The sequence below is a fragment of the Rhinolophus sinicus genome, chromosome 18, assembly GCF_057876585.1.
Source record: "Rhinolophus sinicus isolate RSI-liver-muscle chromosome 18, RSI-T2T, whole genome shotgun sequence".
NCBI classification, from domain to species: Eukaryota; Metazoa; Chordata; class Mammalia; order Chiroptera; family Rhinolophidae; genus Rhinolophus; species Rhinolophus sinicus.
Genome location: NC_142518.1, coordinates 53,423,429 through 53,444,124, shown reverse-complemented (window position 1 = coordinate 53,444,124; position 20,696 = coordinate 53,423,429). Strand labels below are relative to the sequence as shown.

The 20,696-nt window shown below is 35.3% G+C and overlaps 1 protein-coding gene and 1 pseudogene across 1 annotated transcript in view; both read right to left on the bottom strand.

Moving 5' to 3' along the window:
• KLHL4 (kelch like family member 4) overlaps positions 1-20,696 on the bottom strand; it is a 114,935-nt gene that overhangs the window by 27,553 nt on the left and 66,686 nt on the right. The window contains exon 4 of the mRNA XM_074323668.2: positions 18,029-18,225. Coding sequence (XP_074179769.1) covers positions 18,029-18,225 — 197 coding nt within the window. The remainder of the gene's footprint in view (positions 1-18,028; positions 18,226-20,696) is intronic.
• On the bottom strand, positions 808-3,960 carry LOC109437391 (proteasome maturation protein pseudogene; annotated as a pseudogene).

The following is a 20,696-nucleotide window of genomic DNA, read 5'->3' as shown; positions in this document are numbered from 1 at the left end:
CCAGACACAAATATATGCATTTATAACACATGGGTGCTATTGCTGCCCATGACAAGGGACATGGGGGAGCTTTCTGAAGCTGAGGAGCAGAATGTCTATACTGGAGATTATTTAGGAACACAAGGAAAGGTCTTAACTGCTTCCCAGTTCACATGGATAGTGTCCAAGTTGATATGGGTGCTTTTCTCTCTCAGCTGTTGTAGGTGACAACAGCTTATGATTTCAGAACTGATGGATGTCGAGTTGATCTTTAGCCAAAAACCTTAAGAGAAAGGCTGAAAATTTTCACGGTGGGTTTTTTTGTTTGTTTGTTTGTTTTTAATTGACATCTACTGCTTGCTTTAATTTTCTTCATTTTAAAGGTAAGGCCAAAATCAGAACCTCTGAACTTATATTTTTCAACGTGAAACAATGGAAGAATAGCTATAATTCTAAAGTAGCTTCAACAAAGCAACTATTATTCATATGAACAGTAATGGACTATACTGAAATAAAATAAAATATAAATATCTGATTTTGTACTTAATTTGAAGTGATACCAATGTAATCAATTACAGATGTTTATTCTGAAAGAAGCTACGGTGAATACTGCAGACTCAAATACTGATGATGGTTATTCAAAATTAAATTTACGGAATACCAAGAAAATAGGTTGAATTGGAACCTGAAGATGGTTTTATAATATTCAATCACAACAATTTTTTTTAAGACATAGAAGGCTATTGTTTTAATATAAATCAGGAGTTTTAAAATCATCTCTAGTGCTTTCAACTGTCATATACCCATAAACCAAAGACTCAAATAATTTCAAATGATCAGATACTGTTTAGGCAACAATTCTCACGTATCAGTACTTTCCATGTTGTGTACATAAAATTACATTTAAGAGATGACTATAAACAAGATGTGGCCTCTCTATTTTCATGGACAGCACACTGCATTACAGTAAACCAAATTTATATTCTACCATTAAATGTGGTTCTCCCATTAGTTCACTTTGTGATGGGTCATTAAGAATATCTTCAAATCTAATAGTCTCACCACTACCCCTCAAAATATCCAGTGAAAGGTCTGAGTTGCAAGAAACGGAAGATGCTGAATCTGCAGCACTGCCTTGAACTCCACTTGCAATTTTCAGGGAGCGCATAGACCCTGGATGTTTCTCAGTGTGGAAAATTTCATTTAGTGTTGGTTGTATGGGAATTTTTTTCTGATAATTCAAGAAGATGACTGGATAAACATTCATCTTTCACACAAGAAAAACCTTTTCAAAGGAGAACATGACTTTCAAAGGGTCCACTTGCTGAAAGTTCATTAACTGGAATACTGTTCTTTAGCTGAGATCCAAGTCCTCTGGCATTCATTTTCAACTCGCTCTGTGAAGAGACTCTCAGGCCCGTTACCAAGGTAGAAGTTTCTTGAAGGCTTGGGAGAGAAATCTCTGGCTGTACATTTAGGGGACAAATACTAAATTTCTTTGAGATGAGAAAAAAAATAGATGACAAACTATTTTCTCTTATGGAAAAACATGGTCTTCTGTCAGCCAGGCAAAGGTATCTTTTAAAATGGACAATAATCTATACATTCAGAATAATCTTAAAGGGGCTCCCATGGAATTTTTTGGGGAGGGATGGGGTTTCTTTCAGTTTTTGTATAATTATATCTCAATTCTCCCTTCTGTCATTCTGTTGTCTTGTATTTTGTCAAGTATCAAATTTCAGGCATCTGTGTTAAGTTTTTTCATCAAAACACTACTATATTTTTTCCAATTTAGGATATATATTTTTCTTTCAGAACATAATGATCATTTACAATATTTTTTCATAATAAAGATCTCAAGTTTTAAATGCAATGAAATATCTTTCTCAAATTAAGATAAACATGTCTATTTGGTAATTTATGTTGCACAGCAAATAAATATTCTGGAAGCAGCTTAAGACAGCTTTTGAGTAACTGGGGGAACTGAATAAGTGATATCATTTCTTCAACTCTGCTCTGAGTTTAGTCATTGTGGAACTCAGCCTAATAGCGAAGTTATCCATATAACAATCATCAACTTAGATAGACCCATAAGGAAGCTCTAATATAATAAATTCCAAGTTAACCTGCCTATTTAGACAAAGTGCCCTCTTATAACTAAGATAAGCAATTGACTGAGAACTGCGGTTCTTACTGTAGCAGATGACACTGGTTGGAAAGCCCCTAACCAATAGCAAAATAATGGAGCTAGTACTATAATTTATAATACATTACACATGTACAGCACTCCACACTTTATGGATTTCTTTCACAAGCATTAATTAAGTCATCACCAATCTGGTCTTGGGAAAGTGGAATTATTCTGATAAGAATGCAATATATAAATAATGGATTATAGAATTGCACACTCAAAACTGATATTATTTTATTTACCAGTGTCACCCTAATAAATTTAATAAAAAATAAAATAAATTAAAAAAAACAACAACAGGCTATGTGAATTGTTTGATCTCCTGTGTAGTAAATGGCAAAATATAGGCATACCTTGAACATATTGTGGGTTCAATCCCAGACCACCACAATAAAGCAAATATCACAATAAAGTGAGTGACAATTTTTCTGGGTTTCCCAGTGCATATAGCAGTTATGGTAAAACATACTATAGTCTAGCTAGAGAGATTTGGGTCCAAGATGGCGGATTAGGTAAACACTATTGCTACTGCATCCCAGGATCACACTAAAACTACAGATAAATTATAGAACAATCAACCTCAAGAATAATCTGAAGACAACCTGAATGGAAACTCTATAATTAAGTATATAAACATTGAGACTTAGTGGTGGAGTCGCAAAATGGGCTGAACACAAAATGCAGGTAGTAGATGAACACTGGCAGAGACTCCTTGGTGGTGGAGGTTCCAGCAGAGGAGGGAAGGGTCCCAGCTCCACAATGAGCTCCCCAGCCCAGGGCTCCTGTGCTGGGAAGAGGAGTTTCCACAATATCTGTCAGTGAAAATCAGCGAGGACTCTGTCTGCCCATCCTGGTGAGATGGAAGGTGGCTGGAAACCCAGACACTCTATTAAAGGGCCTGCATACAGACTCACTCGCTTGCCAATACTCACTTAGTCTCCGGTGTCAGGGCAGCAACTCAAGAGGTGCCAGAGGCATATGGAGAAAGACTGAGTTATTTGGCTTCAGAGCAAGGGCTGCAGGGAGAGCAGACATTATCCCTGTGTGGAGACCACCTTGCCTGTAGCCTATAGGAGGTCACCATCTTTTCTATATTGAACACTCGCTCAAAGGGCCAAATCTGAAACCTCATTGGTCTGGTAAAATCCACTTGTGTGTACCACCTTCGTGATGCCCTGGGTCCCCGCCCTGCACAGCTAGTACTACATCACTGGGGGAACTGTCATCTACTGAGCAGACAGTCCCACCCGACAAGCTGTGGAAGACTTATACAGCAGAGGTGGTCCGGGGAAGTTTTGCTGTAAATCACTGAACAACAATCTGTTTCACAACCTCTGTTGAGCTGCTCTCGGGGACCTACAGGCCTAAAGTGAGCAGTGGCTGGCTGCAGTGTTCTCAGGGGGATTTTGCAAAGTGGTCATGAGCCCAGCACCAGTGCAGGAACCAAAACTTCATTAACACTGTAAAAACTCCTGCCCACATCCCTTAGCTCCGTGGAACCCTGCCCCACCCACCTAGAGCTGTATTGCCAGTTGCACTCTCAGCAGCTGGACAGGCAGTTCAGCCCCACATATGCGGAAGACTTTTAGAGCAACAGAAGGCTGGTGGCTCCCTACGGAACATTTGATCGTGGGCAGTAAGCCATAAATTTCACTAACACTGCTCTTGGGCAGCTCTCAGGAATCTGTGAATCTACAGCGAGCATTGACTGACTGTGGTGATCTCAGGGTGTTTTGCAAAGTAGTCACAGGCCAGGCACTGGCAGAAGAATTGAACCTGCATTAACCTTGTAAAACTCACTGGCCATGCCTTGTGACTCCCTGGGCACCCACCCCACCCAGCTAGTGCTACATCTCTAAAGTCAATCTCAACACTGGCTTTACTAGCCCAGCCCACACACCTAAGTAGGCTCTTTTGATGGCTGAGCCTTGTGGGCAGATGGCAGGTGGCAAGAAACTAACGGGGCCATGGGCTTTTGCTAAGTTACCTCAGGCCCAGTACTGGTAGCAGCCAGCCTCGGTTCACAGCAAGGCCCCATACACATGCCTCCAGGTCCAACACAGGTAGCAGCCAACTGCATATAGCTTTCCAGTCACAGGCAAGGCTGAAATTGGCCTGCATGGGAGCACCTCCCAAGAGACACCAGAAAAAACATGCCCAGAGCACAGCTTCAGACGACACCAGAACACTACCTGTTTAGCCCCACAAGCAGCACACCCAAAGGGTGGAGTTAACAAGCAGAAGAGCTGTGGGGGCAAATCCCCCTTTGAGGGGTCAACCCCCACATAGCTGCTCATAAACTGTGGGTGTAGCCCTTGCTCACAGTCAGTCAGCCTGGGAGTCAATCTCACTCACTGATGCATGCTCCAAAAGCAATCAAGGATCAACCATAACAAGAGAACATATACAACAAACTCAAGGGACTCTCCTGGAACACATGAACAAGAAATCAGGGAGACTGAGCCATTGGACCACACAGGACATGTGCTACATAGGCCACCCAACAAACACTGAGACACATAAGAAATCTACCTAATTCATAGAAGCAAACACAGAGAAGCAGCCAGAATGAGGAAACAAAGAAACATGTCCTAAATAAAAGAACAGGAGAAATCTCCAGAAATAGAACTAAATGAAATGGAGGCAACCAACCTACTAGAGACAAAGTTTAAAATACTGAGTATAAGAATGCTTAAGGAACTGAGTGAGAATTTCAAAAAAGAGATAGTAAGCATGAAGAAGGACATAGAAATAATAATAAAAAAAGAATCAGTTAAAAATAAAGAATACAATAACTGAAATGAAGAATACACTAGAAGGAATCACCAGCAGATTAGAGGAAGCAGAAGATCAAATCAGCAATTCAAATCAGCAAAGGTAGCTGAAAACACCCGATCAGAACAACAAAAAGAAAAAAGAATTAAAAGAAAAAGATGGTTTAATAAAAGGGACATGTTGAACAACATCAATTGTAACAACATTTGCATCATAGGAGTACCAGAAGAAGAAAGGGAGCAAGGGATCAAAATCCTATTTAAAGAAATAATGTCTGAAAACTTCCCTAACGTGGTGAAGGAAATAGTCACACAAGCACAGGAAGTACAGAAATTCCCAAAAAAAACCAAAACAGGCGTGTACCGAGACACATCATAATTAAAATGGCAAATGTTAAGGACAAAGAGAGAATCCTAAAAGCAACAAAAGAAAGACAACCAGCTACTAACAAGGGAACTCCCATAAAACTATCAGCTGATTTCTCAACAGAAACTTTGCAGACCAAAAGGGAGTTGCAGGAAATATTCAAAATGATGAAAAAAAAAAAGGGCCCACAACCAAGACTACTCTACCCAGCAAGGCTATCATTTAAAATTGAAGGAAAGATAAACAGCTCCTCAGACAAGAAAAAGAAAAGGAATTCATTACCACCAAGCCAGTATTACAAGAAATGTTAAAAGGACTTCTTTAAGCAGAAGAAAGGAGAAAACATACAAAGATCAAAAGCTCTGAATAATAAAATAGATATAACTATGTAACTATCAATAATCAATTTAAATGTAAATGGATTAAATGCTCCAATCCAAAGTTATAAGGTAGATGAATGGTTAAGAAAACAAGACCCGGGGCCTTGGGTGGCTAGGTCGGTTAGAGTGCTAGCTCTGGACAACAGGGTTGCCGGTTCAATTCCCAAATGGGACAGTGAGCTGTGCCCTCCACAACAAGATTGAAGACAACGAGCTGCCACTGAGTTGCTGAAGGGGCAGCCGGATGGCTCAGTTGGTTAGAGCTTGAGCTCTCAAAAACAGGGTTGCCAGTTCAATTCCCACATGGGATGGTGGGCTGACCACCCTGCAACTAAAGATTGAGGACAGCGACTGGACTTGGAGTTAGGATGCGCCCTCCACGACTAGATTGAGGGATGGCAGCGTGGAGCTGATGGGCCCTGGAGGGGCACACTGTTCCCCAATATTCCCCAATAAAATTAAAAAAAAAAGAAAAAAGAAAACAAGACCCATGCACAAGCAGTCTACAAGAGACCCACCTCAGATCAAAAGACAAACATAGACAAAGTAAAGGAATGGAAAAAGATATTTCACAGAAATGGAAAAGAGAAAAAAGCTGGGGTAGCAATACTTAAATTGGACAAAATAGACTTTAAAATGAAGATGACACTAAGAGACAAAGAAAGATGTTACATAATAATAAAGGGATAAATTCATCAAAAGGAAACAACCCTAGTAAACATTGATGCACCCAACATAGGAGCACCTAAATATATAAAACAAATATTGATCAACAGTAACACAATCATAGTAGAGGACTTTAACACCCACTGAAACCAATGGACAAATTTTCCAGACAGAAAATCAACACAGAAAGAGTGGCCTTAAATGACACACTAGACCAGGTAGATTTAATTGCTATTTTTAGAGCATTTCATCCCAAAGCAGCAGAATAAACATTCTTCTCAAGTGCACAGGGAACATTTTTGAAGATAGACCACATGTTAGACCACAAAACAAGTCTCAATAAAATTAAGAAGATTAAATCATATCAAGCGACTTCTCCAACCAAAATGGTATGAAATTAGGAGTGACATCATAAAAATGGTGGTATGAGGTGAGCCTCCGGAAATCTCCCCTGGAATTTACAACAAATTGAACAACTATAACTCCACAAAGGACTCCCTGAGTAGCACACAGGCAAGACCAAGAGGCTCCATACAGAAATCAACCTAAAGGAGTAAACAGAGCTGCTGAAGCACACAGGCTCTGAATCTGGGACAGGAAGAGCTTTGAAACTTCAGAAGCTCTCCATATCCTCCCATGGAGGTGGTGCCACATGACCAAGGCCAGCTGTTCACAGAGGAGAAGCCCACCTTCCAGGGAATCCCCCCATTGTGTGAGAAGCTGGAATAGTGCAGAGAAAACATAACACTACAGTTTGAGAGAGAATAAAAGGCTGCATTCGGAGAGAAAATAAAATATTCTACCAACACCTACTGGAAAACAAAAGAAAGACCTCTTTCTATCAAGCTGTTGAAGAACCCACTCCTGTAGATATCTAGGAAGAGACATAATAAATCACTAATGGCCATAAATAACCAAGGCAACAACATAGCTCAGAAACAAAATGAAAAGTCTCCAGAAAATGAACTTAAAGATATGGAAATATGTGACTTAAATAACAGAGAATTCAAGATTGCAGTTCTTAAAAAAAACTCAATGAGATGCAAGAAAACACAGGCAGTTTAATGAACTCAGAAACACAATCAAAGAACAAAATGAACAGTTTACCAAAGACATTGAAATTTTTAAAAAAAGAACCAAATAGAATTTCTGGAGATTAAGAACTCAATAAAAGAAATGAAGAATGAAATAGCCAGCTTAGGTAGTAGAGTTGACCAGATGGAGGAAAGAATCAGTGACATCGAAGATAGAAACCGGGAAATTATACAGATGGAAGAAGAAAGAGACTTGAGACTTAAATGAAAGAATTCTACAAGAACTTTCTGACTCCATCAGAAAGAGCAACATAAGAATAATGGACATACCAGAAGGAGAAGAAAGAGAGACGGGAACAGAGAGTATATTCCAAAAAATAGTCAATGAGAACTTCCCAAACTGGTGGACAGAACTGGATCCTCGAATCCAAGAAGCAAATAGAACACCTAATTACTTCAACCCCAATAGGCCTTCTCCAAGGCCCATTTTATTGAAGCTGTCAAAAATCAACACCAAAGAAAGAATCCTCAAGGCAGCCAGGGAAAAGAAGATGGTAACCTATAAAGGAAAGCCCATTAGGTTATCATCAGATTTTTCAGCAGAAACTCTACAAGCCAGGAGGGAGTGGAACCAAATATTCAAAATATTAAAAGAGAGAAATTATGAGCCAAGAATAATATATCCAGCAAAGATATCCTTTAGATATGAAGGAAGAATAAAGAGTTTTCCAGACATAGAGAAGCTGAGTTAATTTTCTAACACACGACCTACATTACAAGAAACACTAAAGGAGGCTATTCGACCACCATCAACAGGGACAATTTGTGGTCACCAAAATGGTATGAAACTAGAAATCAATTAAAAGGAAAAGCTATAAAACACACAAACACATGGAAGCTAAATAATATGCTACTAAATGATGAATGGGTTAAAAATGAGATCAAAGATACAAAAGATCAATGAAACCAAGAGCTATTTTCCTGAAAAGGTAAATAAAATTGACAGATCTTTAACCAGGCTCATCAAGAAAAAAAGAAATCAGAAATGAAAAAGGAGTAGTGACAGCGGACACTATAGAGATGCAAAACAGTTTAAGAAACTACTAAGAGTAAGTATACTACAACAAATTGGACAATCTGGAAGAAATAGATAAATTCCTAGAAGCATACAATCATCTAAGGCTGAATCAAGAAGAAACAGAAAATCAGAACACACTGATTACTACCAACGAAATTGAATCAGTAATCTACAAGTTCCCAACCAACAAAAGTCCTGGACCAGGTGGCTTCATAGCTGAATTTACAAAACATTGAAAAAAGAATTATCACTAACTCTCCTCAAACTATTCCAAAAAATCCAAGAGGAAGGAAGGCTCTCAATCTCATTGTACAAGACCAGCATTACCCTGATTCCAAAATCAAAGGCATTACAAATAAAGAAAACTGTAGGCAGATATTTCTAATGAGCATCGATGAAAAAATCTTCAATAAAATATTAGCAAACTGAATTCAGCAATACATGAAAAACAATCATAAACCACAATCAAGTGGGATTCATTCCTGCTATGGAACGTTGGTTCAATATCTGCAAATCAATTAATGTGTTATACCACATAAAAAAAATAAAAATCCTATGGGCTTATCAATAGATGCAGAAAAAGCATTTTACAAAATCCAGCATCCATTTATGATAAAAACTCTCAGCAAAGTGGGAATAGAGGGAACATGTGTTTCCCCAAAAATAAGACTTAGCCGGAAAACCAGCTCTAATGCATCTTTTGGAGCAAAAATTAATATAAGACCCGGTCTTATTTTACTATAGTATAACACCAGGTCTTTAATATAACATAACATAACATAACATAACATAACATAACATAACACCAGGTCTTATATTATTTTTTGCTCCAAAAGACACATTAGAGCTAATTGTCTGGCTAGCTCTTATTTTCGGGGAAACATGGTATGTCAATATAATAAAGGCCACATATGACAAACTCATGGCTGATATCATACTCAACTGGAAAAAGCTAAAAACATTCTCCTTAAGATATGATCAAGACTGTTTTCATTTTTATTCAACATGGTACTTGAAGTCCTAGCCACAGCAATCAGACAAGTAAAAGAAATAAAAGACATCCAAATGGGAAAAGAAGAAGTGAAAGTGTCATTATTTACAGATAGCATGATACTACATATAAAGAACCCAAAAGATTACACCAAAAATCTATTAGAACTGATAAATATATTTAGTAAGTCACAGAATACAAAATTAATAGTCAGAAATCAGTTCCATTTTATACACCAATAATAAGCTATCAGAAAGAGAAATTAAGAAAATAATCCCATTTACAATTGCATCAAAAATAAAATAAAAATACTTAGGAATTAATTTAATCAAGGAAGTAAAAGACCTGTACTCAGAAAATCATAAGGCATTGAAGAGAGAAATTAAAGAAGATAAAAAACAAACAAACAAACAAACAAAAACAAGAAACATGTACCATACTCCTAGATAGGAAGAATATAGTTAAAATGTCCATACTACCCAAAGTAATCTATAGATTCAATGCAGTACCTATCAAAATACTAATTTTTCACAGAATTAGAACAAATAATCCTAAAATTTACATGGAAACATAAAATACCCTGAATAACCATGGCAATCCTGAGAAAGAAGAACAAATCTGGAGGTATCACGCTATCTGTTATTTAGTTACACTACAAGGCCATAGTAATCAACATAGCATGGTATTGGCATGAAACAAACACATAGATCAATGTAACAGAATAGAGAGCCCAGAAATAAATCCATGTTTATATGGTCATTTAATCTATGACAAAGGAAGCAAGACTATACTCTGGGGTAGAAACAGTCTATTCAATAAATGGTGCTGTGAAAATGGGACAGATTCATGCAAAAAAAAAAAAAATGAAATTGTACCACATTCTTACACCATATATAAAAATGAACTCAAAATGGATGAAAGAGTTAAATATAAGACCTGAAAACTTAAAACTCCTATGAGAAAATATAGCAAGTAAACTCTCAGACATTGCCATTAATAATATTTTTACTGACATACCTACTCAGGTGAGGGAAACAAAGGAAAAATAAACAAATGGTACTACATCAAACTAAAAAGTTTTATTCACAGAAGGGAAACCGTTAAAAAATGAAAAGACATCCTACTGAATAGAAGACTTTTTGCCAATCATAGATGTGATAAGGGGTTAATATCCTAAATTTATTTTTTAAAAAGTCTTACAACTCAACACTATAAACAAAACAAAACAAACAAACAAACAAAAAAATCCAGCAAACAATCAAATTAGAAAATGAGCACAGGATCTGAAGAAACATTTCTCCAAAGAGGATGTACACATGGCCAATAGACAGATGAAAAAATGCTCAACATCACTAATCATCAGAGAAATGCAAATAAAAACCACCATGAGATATCACCTAACTCCTGTCTGAATGGCTATCATCAATAAACAAGTGTTGGTGAGGATGTGGAGCAAAGTGAACCCTCATGCACTATTGGTGGGAATGCAGATTGGTGCAGCAACTATGGAAATCAGTATGCAGGTTCCTCAAAAAATTAAAAATAGAACTACCTTGTGACCCCGCAATTCCAGTCCTGGGTATTTATCCAAAGAAATCCAAAACAGTAATATATGTATATATACACATATACATATGTATATATACGTGTGTATGTGTGTGTATGTATATGTATATGTGTGTGTGTGTGTATATATGTGTGTGTGTGTGTATATGTGTGTGTGTGTGTATGTGTATATATATATATATTTCTATGTCTACTGCAGTGTTATTCACAATAGCCAAGATATGGAAACAACATAAATGCCCATGAATAGATGATTGGATAAAGATAAGGTAGTACATATATACAATGGAGAATTACTCTGCCATAACAAAGAATGAAATGTTACCATTTGCATCATCATGGATGAAACTAGAGGTTGTTAGGCTAAGTGAAATAAGTCAGACTGAGAAAGAAAGAAAAACAGAAATAGACTCATATATTCAGAGAACAAACTGATGGTTGCTATATGGGAGGCGGTTGGGGGTATTGGTGAAAAAGGTATAGGCATTAGGAAGTACAAATTGGTAGTCACAAAGTAGTCATGGGAATGTGATACACAGTATGGGGAATATAATCAATAATGTAAAGACTATGTATGGTGTCTAGACAGGCACTAGATTTTTCCAGAGGATCACTTCATAAATTAAATAATTGTCTAACCACAGCATTGTACACCTGAAACTAATATAAAATAATACTGAATGTCAACAATTATGTATATAATATATTACATATATAACATATACATGTATATTGTCACAGGATATAAAGTACATAGGGGATAGAATCAGTAGTACTGAATAACAATGTACAGTGTCAGACAGATAGTAGACTTGGAGTTATCAAATCATGAGGTGTGTAAATGTCTAACCATTATGTTGTTTTGCACACCTGAAACTAATTATAATAAAAATAAATCAATAATAAGAATTGAAGGACAGCTAAAAAAAGGAAATATGAAATGGAAATTAAATAGCAGATTATCTTAAAGATGACTAGTTTAGCTTTTTAGAACTTGGGAGTACTGAGCAGAGAATTTCCCTTTTGACTATAACTTAAGAAGTGAATGTTGTTCTGCTTTCTCTCAACGTTCATGAGGTAGTCCAGAAGCAAGTATTTAAACTGAATAAAGCCTATAATTCACATGCAGAAAAACAGAAACTGTAGTCTATTAAGTATGCAACAGCATTATGTCTATAATAATAATGTACATACTTTAATTAAAAATACTTTGTTGCTAAAAATGCTAAACATCATCTGAGCCTTCAGTGATACATAATCTTTTTGCTGGTTGAGGGTCTTACCTGGATGTTGATGGCTACTGACTAATCAGGGTGATGGTTGCTGAAGGTTGGGATGGCTGTGTAAATTTCTTAAAATAAGAAAACAGTGAAGTTTGATACATCAAATGACTCTTCCTTTCACAAATGATTTATCTATAGCACACAATGCTGTTTGATAGCATTTTACCCACAGTATAACTACTTTCGAAATTGGAGTCAATCCCCTCAAACCCTGCTGCTGATTTACCAAGTAAGTTTAGGTTATATTCTAAATCCCTTTTTATTTCAACATGTTCACAGCATCTTCACCAGTAGTAGATTCCATCTCAAGAAACCACTTTTTTGCTCATCCATAAAAAGCAACTTCTCATTTGTTAACGTCTTTTCATGAGATTTCAGCAATTCAGTCCCATCTTCAGGCTCTGCTTCTAATTCTAGTTCTCTTGCTATTTCCACCACATCTGCAGTTACTTCATCCATTGAAGTCTTGAACCCCTCAAAGTCATCCATGAAGGTTGGACTCAACTTCTTGCAAACTCCTGTTATTTGATATTTTGATTTTTTTCAAATCACAAATGTTCTTTTAAAAAAATTATTAAATTTATTGTGGTGACAATGGTTAGTAAAATTATATAGGTTTCAAGGGTAAATTTCTATAATATGAGTACATCATCTATACATCACATTGTGTGTTCACCACCCAGAGTCAGTTCTCCTTTCATCACCATATATTTGATCCCCTTTATCCTCTTCTACCACTCCCCATCCTCCATATAGCCTGGCTAACTTAATTGTTTTCTTTTTATTAGTATTATAATAAAATTGAAACAATCATTTCTTACACTTTATTGGATAATTAACATGATTACTTTAATCTCTTCAACATTTTAATTCCGGCTGGCATTACTCTTAAATATCTGTACCAACTATATGCAACAGAATATTAGAACACCATTTAAATATATAAAAAGTAAACACATAAAATTATATAGGTTTCAAGTGTACATTTCTATAACACAGCATCTACAAATATTCTTAATGGCATCTAGAATGGTGAATCCTTTCCAGAAGGTTTCCAATTTACTTTGCCCAGATCCATCAGAGCAATCACTATCTATGGCAGCTATAGCCTAGTGGAATGTATTTCTTAAATAATAAGACTGGAAATTCATAATTACTCTTTGATCCATGGGTTGTTGAATGGATGTTGTTTTAGCAGGCGTGAAAAAAACAAAACATTAATTTCATTGTTCATCTCCATCAGAGCTCTTGGATGATCAGGTCCATTTTCAATGAGCTGTGCTAGTGTAAAAGGAATCTCTCCTGCCCCCAGCAATAGGTCTCAACAGTGGGCTTAAGGTATTCAGTAAACCATGTTGTAAACAGATGTGCTGTTACCCGTGCTTTGTTGTTCCATTTATAGAGCACAGGCAGAGTAGATTCAGCAAAATTGTTAAGGGCCCTAATATGTTCAGAATGATAAATGAGCTTTGGTTTCCACTTAAATTCACCAGCTGCATTAGCCTCTAACAAGAGTCAACCTGTCCTTTGAAGCTTTGAAGCCAGGCACTGACTTCTTCTCTCTAGGTATGAAAGTCCTAGGTGGCATCTTCTTCTAGCATAAGGCTGTTTCACCTACATTGTAAATCTGTTGTTCAGTGTAGCAGCTTTCATTAATTATCTTACCTAGATCTTCTGGATAACTTGCTGTGGCATCAAAACCTGCATTTGCTGCTTCACCTTGACTTTTATGTTATAGAGATGGCTTCTTTCCTTAAGCCTCACGAAGCAACCTCTACTAGCTTCAAACTTTTCTTCTGAACCTTCCTTACCTCTCTCAGCCTTCATAGAATTAAAGACAGTTAGGGCCTTGCTCTGGATTAGACTTTGGCTTAAAGGAATGTTGTGGCTGCTTTGATCTGCTATCCAGTCCACTAAAATTTTCTCCGTATCAGCAATAAGGTGTTTCACTTTCTTATCATTTGTGTGTTCACTGGAGTAGCACTTTTAATTTCCTTCAAGAATTTTCATTAGCATTCACAACTTATCTGACTGTTTGGCACAAGAAGCCTAGCTTTCAGCTGCTTTTGGCCAGTCTCAGCTTTTGACATGCCTTCTTCACTAAGCTTAATCATTTCTAGATTTTGATTTAAAGGGAGAGATGTGTGAATTTTCTTTTCACTTAAACACTTAGAGGTCACTATAAGGTTATTCATTGGACTAATTTCAATATTGTTGTGTCTCAGGGAATAGAGAGGCCTGAAGAGAGGGAATGACACAGTGAAATGGCTGGTCAGTGGAGCGGTCAGAACACACAGAACATTTATCGATTAAGTTCACCATCATATATAGGCGTGGTTCATAGCACCCCTAAACAATTACAATAATAACGTCAAAGATCACTTATCACAGATCACCATAACAAATATAGTAATAATGAATGAGTTTTCAATATTCAGAGAATTACCAAAATGTGACAGTGACATGAAGTGAGTGAGCAAATGCTGTTGTGAAAATGGCACCAATAGACTTGTTTGGTGTGGGGTTGACACAAACTCTGAATTTGTAAAAATGCAATATCTGCAAAGTGCAAAAAGTGAAGTGCAGTAAAAGGAGGTATACCTGTATGGACTCCAACTTAAGCCTTCAGTTCTACTTCATTTTATTCAATTCTGCAACTGTTTTTTGTAAGTGACAATATTTATGAAAGGGTTAAGAAAAAGATAAAACACTCTAAAACTTACAGTTACCTATTATTGGTAGTGTATGTAAATTCTGAACTGTGTCAGTATGATGGAAGCCTCGGTATTTCATTCTACTTTCTATCCACTCTCCAATGAAAGAAAAGGGAAAAAAGTAAATGAGAGAGAGAGAGAGAGAGAGAGAGAGAGAGAGAGAGAGAGAGAGACAGAAAAAGATTGGCCCAGTGTGTAAAACCTACTTAGTGGCAAATGTGGATCATACACAGTCAATCAAATTGAATTATACATTTGAGAAAGTCAAGAAATGATTAAAATGGCTTATATGATGATCATATTTAAATATAGCCACAAATTAGATTTTTACAGACTTTTTTTATGGCTTCAGAGTGGCTGCCTCATGAGACTATTGAAAATTGCTTGGCAATATAGTAAATTAGTGTAAATAAAAAATAAATGTGTTGGTTTAGAGTATCTAAATATGGCATTGCCGTACCTAGTATTGTAAAGAAATATTTAGTTAAGCTTAAAGATTAATTTAAATTCTTTATTTTGGAATTGTTTTGTTCCTAATTTCGAGGTAAACACTTTCTTTTATACACCTTCCTAAGAGTATTATTTTGTACCTTTGGTTTGGTATTCATTGTTTTAAATTTACACTTAACATTGTTTTAAAACTTATTAAATGAAATGTGGTATACTTGCTGACTGTTTCATCAATGCAGGGTATTATTTATGATTGTGGTGGTTAACTTTATGTGTGAAGTTGACTGAGCCAGGGAATGTGTAGACTTTTGGCCAAACATCATTCTGGATGAGTCTGTGAGGGTATTTCGGGATGAGGCCCACTCACATTAGTGAAGGCAATCTATTTTACTTAGTCTATGATTCAAACAACTGTAATTGAATCCTTAGAGTTTAACATTATCTTTAGACATTAAAATTATTTACATTTTTATATTATCAATGCAGTAGTACAAAGGCATTATTATAACAAGAACTTTACCTGCTTTATTGGATTTATACAGATACTAAAATAACTAAAGAAGGGGGATTAAAGGAGATAACAGTGCTGCATTTTTATGCACATCCTGCTTTAAAACTCAGTTTCAGTCACATAATAGGAAAAGGAAGAGAAGTTGATTTTAAGCAACAAAAATAATTCAAGCTGTTTATCAGACTGTGTTTTGTCTGCAAAAGTAAGATACCAGACAGGAAACTGTTAATACTTAATTCAAGAATTTAAGTAATTTAACAGGAAGTTTTCATGTTTGGCTTTTATGGTATGATTAACCTTTGAACCATATAACTGCTGCTCCTATAGATTATATGGAATCTGGATTTAGGATATAGGAATATAAATAACATAATTGAATGACATATGTTAAAATACCAATCCATTACAATATGATTCTCCACATAATGTTGCAGTTTCAGGAATATGTTTGAAACTTCAAATTTTGAACAATTATCAGGGGTGGGAAGAAGGCAGGAAAGTTTTACAAGACATTTTTAGATAATTCAAATATTATAAACTTGAAAATTTTAAGGTCTGTATAAAACGCTAGAGAAATACTCATTACCTATATGCATCTCAATACTAACATTGTAATGTTAATTTTATGTTATTTTTAGGTGTGATTCTCTATTGTTGTTCACTTTTATGTAGTTGTCTTTTAGTTTTGAATCGTAAATAACTAGCAATTTTCATAGCTTGAAATATTTATCTTTTGGTTGGGTTTCACAAAAATATTCATCTAGTGTTCTCTGCTTCAGAAGTTAAAAAGTTAATTTTCTTCTTTGCATCAGGGAATTATTAGCATTAATTGTAAGGGTATATTTAATATCCTCTGTCTATTTTTTCTTGCCCCCCTACAGACAATCTTTCATGTCACTGTCACTTGTCTGAATAAACATAGTCTTATTCCATGTAACTGTCAAAGAATTAACATATTAAAGAACATGTTCATTTAATTTATTACAGTTACTAATACAATTAAGAGGCATTTTAAGGTAGTTACGTTAAAGGAATGGACTACAAATTGCTTTCAACCAAAATAAGCATTTTCATTAAGACATAAAAGGTCTGTTCAATAGAATTGTCTGATTTATTAATTTTGATAGTTCTTAAGCTCTTCTAGTTAATATTAATCCATTAATATTATTTTTTCCTTATTGAATATTATTTAACTTTCATTGGAAATCATAATTTGTACAATTTTAGAAACTAAAGTTCTAACATTGCAAAAACATCAGGAAAATTATATTTTCTTATTAGTGTGGATTCGACTTGAAATATGCACTTGTACAATTTAATTTTTGGCAATATTTTCATTTCTCCAGGCTTTGCGTTTTAATTAAAACTTTTTAGTTTAAAAAATGAGAACCTTACCTGAGTACAGCTCAACCAGACAAATATTTTAATTTAATGTCTATTATGTGCAAGTAATTTGCAAAATAGATGAGATTACACTGCTTTTTTATTTTACCCCAGCATTATATTTACTCGGAAAGGTTTTATAAATATGATATCCAAAAATGTATACATATTTTAATAAAGGAAAATTGTATTAAAGTTGTAATACTCAATATATACCAATAACAAAAAATGAATACAAGTCATGTTTGACTTCTGCAATGACAAGAGGTGCTCAAAGTGGTTACCATCAGCATCCAGACACTTCTGATTAGGGCAAACTACTGCTTGAGCAATGCTGACAAAAGTGTACACTTGTATACATTTTTTGGCACTCCCTATATATATTTATACATATCAGTAAGTTAGATATTGGCTTGTTATATCATTACTACAAATTAGTTTGGGTGATAGGGGTCCAGGCCATCAGCAGACATTCTTGTGTTGTTTCTTGTCCTGGATTTTGAAGGGAGAACCCTGCCTATATCTCATGAGACCCAAATAAGTACGAACTATTCTCAGATTCAGATTTAAAGATTCACCTGTGATAGACATTGAAACTTGTCCTGGTTATTAAGAAGAATATTAATTTCTTAAGAAATTAACTTGAAGCAATTGATTTTACCATTGTGTACTTATGTGCCACACTCAGGAGCTCTGTACATCCCTGGGCATCTCCAAATGATCGAATCCCTAAGCAGTTTGAAGGATGGAGCTGCTTTATGAGAAAATTAGAGCAAACTTCAATGACTTGAGTCAGCTGCAGGAGACAAGCTGCAGACAGCAAATTTTCTATAGTATCTTCTTTCAATTGCAGGACACCTAGATGGTTTGGAAAAGTAAAGAGTTATTATATGTCCCATAAAGTAAGACATAAATATGCTGGCTGGTTGAAATTTTCAGTTTCTCTCATTGGTAAGATTATCTTTTGCAGTGTACAGTAAATACTCAGAACATCTTTTGAAGACAACATATGCAAAGGAGTCTATATAAACCCTAATAAGATGGCTGAAGGAAGCCAGTCTAAATTATCAAAAACAACTGCAGCAAATGAACAGTGAATGCCATCATTGGAAAAAGAGCAACTTGTTATTTCTTTATCATCTTAGATGTGCATCTAAAGCTTATATAAAAACCTGTCTACATTATGATTCAAGGAGAAGTATGTAATAGTGTGTAAGGGTAATACAATTTGTCATGCAGGTTAACTGTCATTTGTGAGGAAAAACATTTTGGTAAATGAGAACATTGAGCTTATATGCCCATTTTTTTTCATCTGTATTTGTTAGCTGATAAGGATGACTTTGCCCAGATATTATGCCTGGAATTGATGCCTGGCACTCTCTCAAAAGAAAGAAAATATTGCCAAGAGTCTTCAAATGTCACCCCAATAAATTTAATTTAAAAAATTACTTTTATAAAGCTCCTTATATGACAATGAAATCAAAGGAAAGGAGGGGATAGAAAGATATTTAATACCAGTTATTCAATAATAAAAACAGAATAAATTCATAAGAAAGAATTACTTATGATTATTTTGTTAGATATAAGAAACAGGCTCTGTTTAAAAATGTCTATAAAGAATTTTTTAAAATGAGATCAACAAGTAAACGGTTTCCTTTATATTGATACATCTGTATTATTTTTGGAGCAAACATTACTGATGAATTATTGAAAATGTTGTAAGTTATTTTGATATGTTAGATTCTCACTTTTCTGTTTTAGCCAAGCTTTAGGTATGTTATAAAGAATGACATGTCATATGGATTTTATAAACTATAAACTATTACTTTATAATCTGGCCTTGTAAAATACCTTAATATGGATTCTGTATGTTGCAAAACCATAAAGAAAAGAGTAGCACATACTGTGAGATGCTCTATATTTGGTTTACTTTCTAAACCATATGTTGTAAAGGGGTTCAGTCCATCAGCAGACTTTCTTGTGTTATTTATTGTCCTGGATTTTAAGGGAGAGCCCTGCCTATATCTCATGAGACCAAAAGAAGTATGAACTATTCTCAGATTCAAATCTAAAGATTCACTTGTGATAGACACTGAAACTTGGCCTGGTTATTAAGAGGAATATTAATTTCTTAATAAATGAAACCATGAAATTACTAGAAGAAACCATAATGAAAAAGCTCCCTAGCATTGGTTTTGTCAATGATTTCTTGAATAAAACACCAAAAACATAGGCAACAAAAGCTGAAATAAACAAGTGGCCGGTTCGATCCCCGCATGGGCCCCTGTGAGCTGCACCGTCCTTAAACAAAGAAACAAACAAACAAACAAAAACAAGTGGGACTACATCAAACTAAAGAGCTTCTGCACAGCAAAGGAAACAAAAATAAACTGAAAAGGCAACCTATAGAATGACATAAAATATTTTCAAACGATGTATCTGATTGATATGGGGTTAATATCCATAAAATATAAAGGATTCATACAACACAAAAACAAATAATCCAATTTAAAAATGCTCAAAGAACATGGATAGACATTTTTTGAAAGATGACATACAGATGGCCAACAGACATATGAAAAGTTGCTCAACATCACTAATCATCAGGAAAATGCAAATCAAAACTACAATCAGACATCACCTCACACCTGTTAGGATTACAATGCTGGCAAGGCTTTGGGTAAAAGGGAACCCTTGTGCACTGTTGGTGGGAATGTAAATTGGTATATCCATTTTGGAAAACAGCATGGAGGTTCCTGAAAATTTTTTTAAATAGATCTACAATATGATGCAGAAGACCCACTCCTGGATAAATATCTAAAGGAAAGAAAATCAGGATCTAGAAGAGATATCTATACTCCCACATTTATTGCAACATTATTCACAACAGCCAAGATATGGAAACAACCTGCCTGTATTTTGACAGATGAATGGAATATATATGTGTGTATATATATTATATAATATGTATGTTACATATGTGTATATAATATATATACAAAGCATGCCAAAAAATGTATACAAATTTTAAGAAAGGAAAACTGTATTAAAATTGTAATACTTAATATATACTGATAACAAAAGATGAATACAAGTCACGTGTGACTTCTGCAATTACAAGAGGTGCTCAAAGTGGTTACATCAGCGTCCAGACACTTCCTATTACAGCGAACTACTGCTTGAGCAATGTTGATCAATGTGTCCACTTGTATACAGTTTTTGGCAACCCTGGTGTGTGTGTGTGTGTATGTTATATATTATATATGTTATATATGTGTGTGTATCTGTATATATGCATACACACACACACACACACACATAAAATGAAA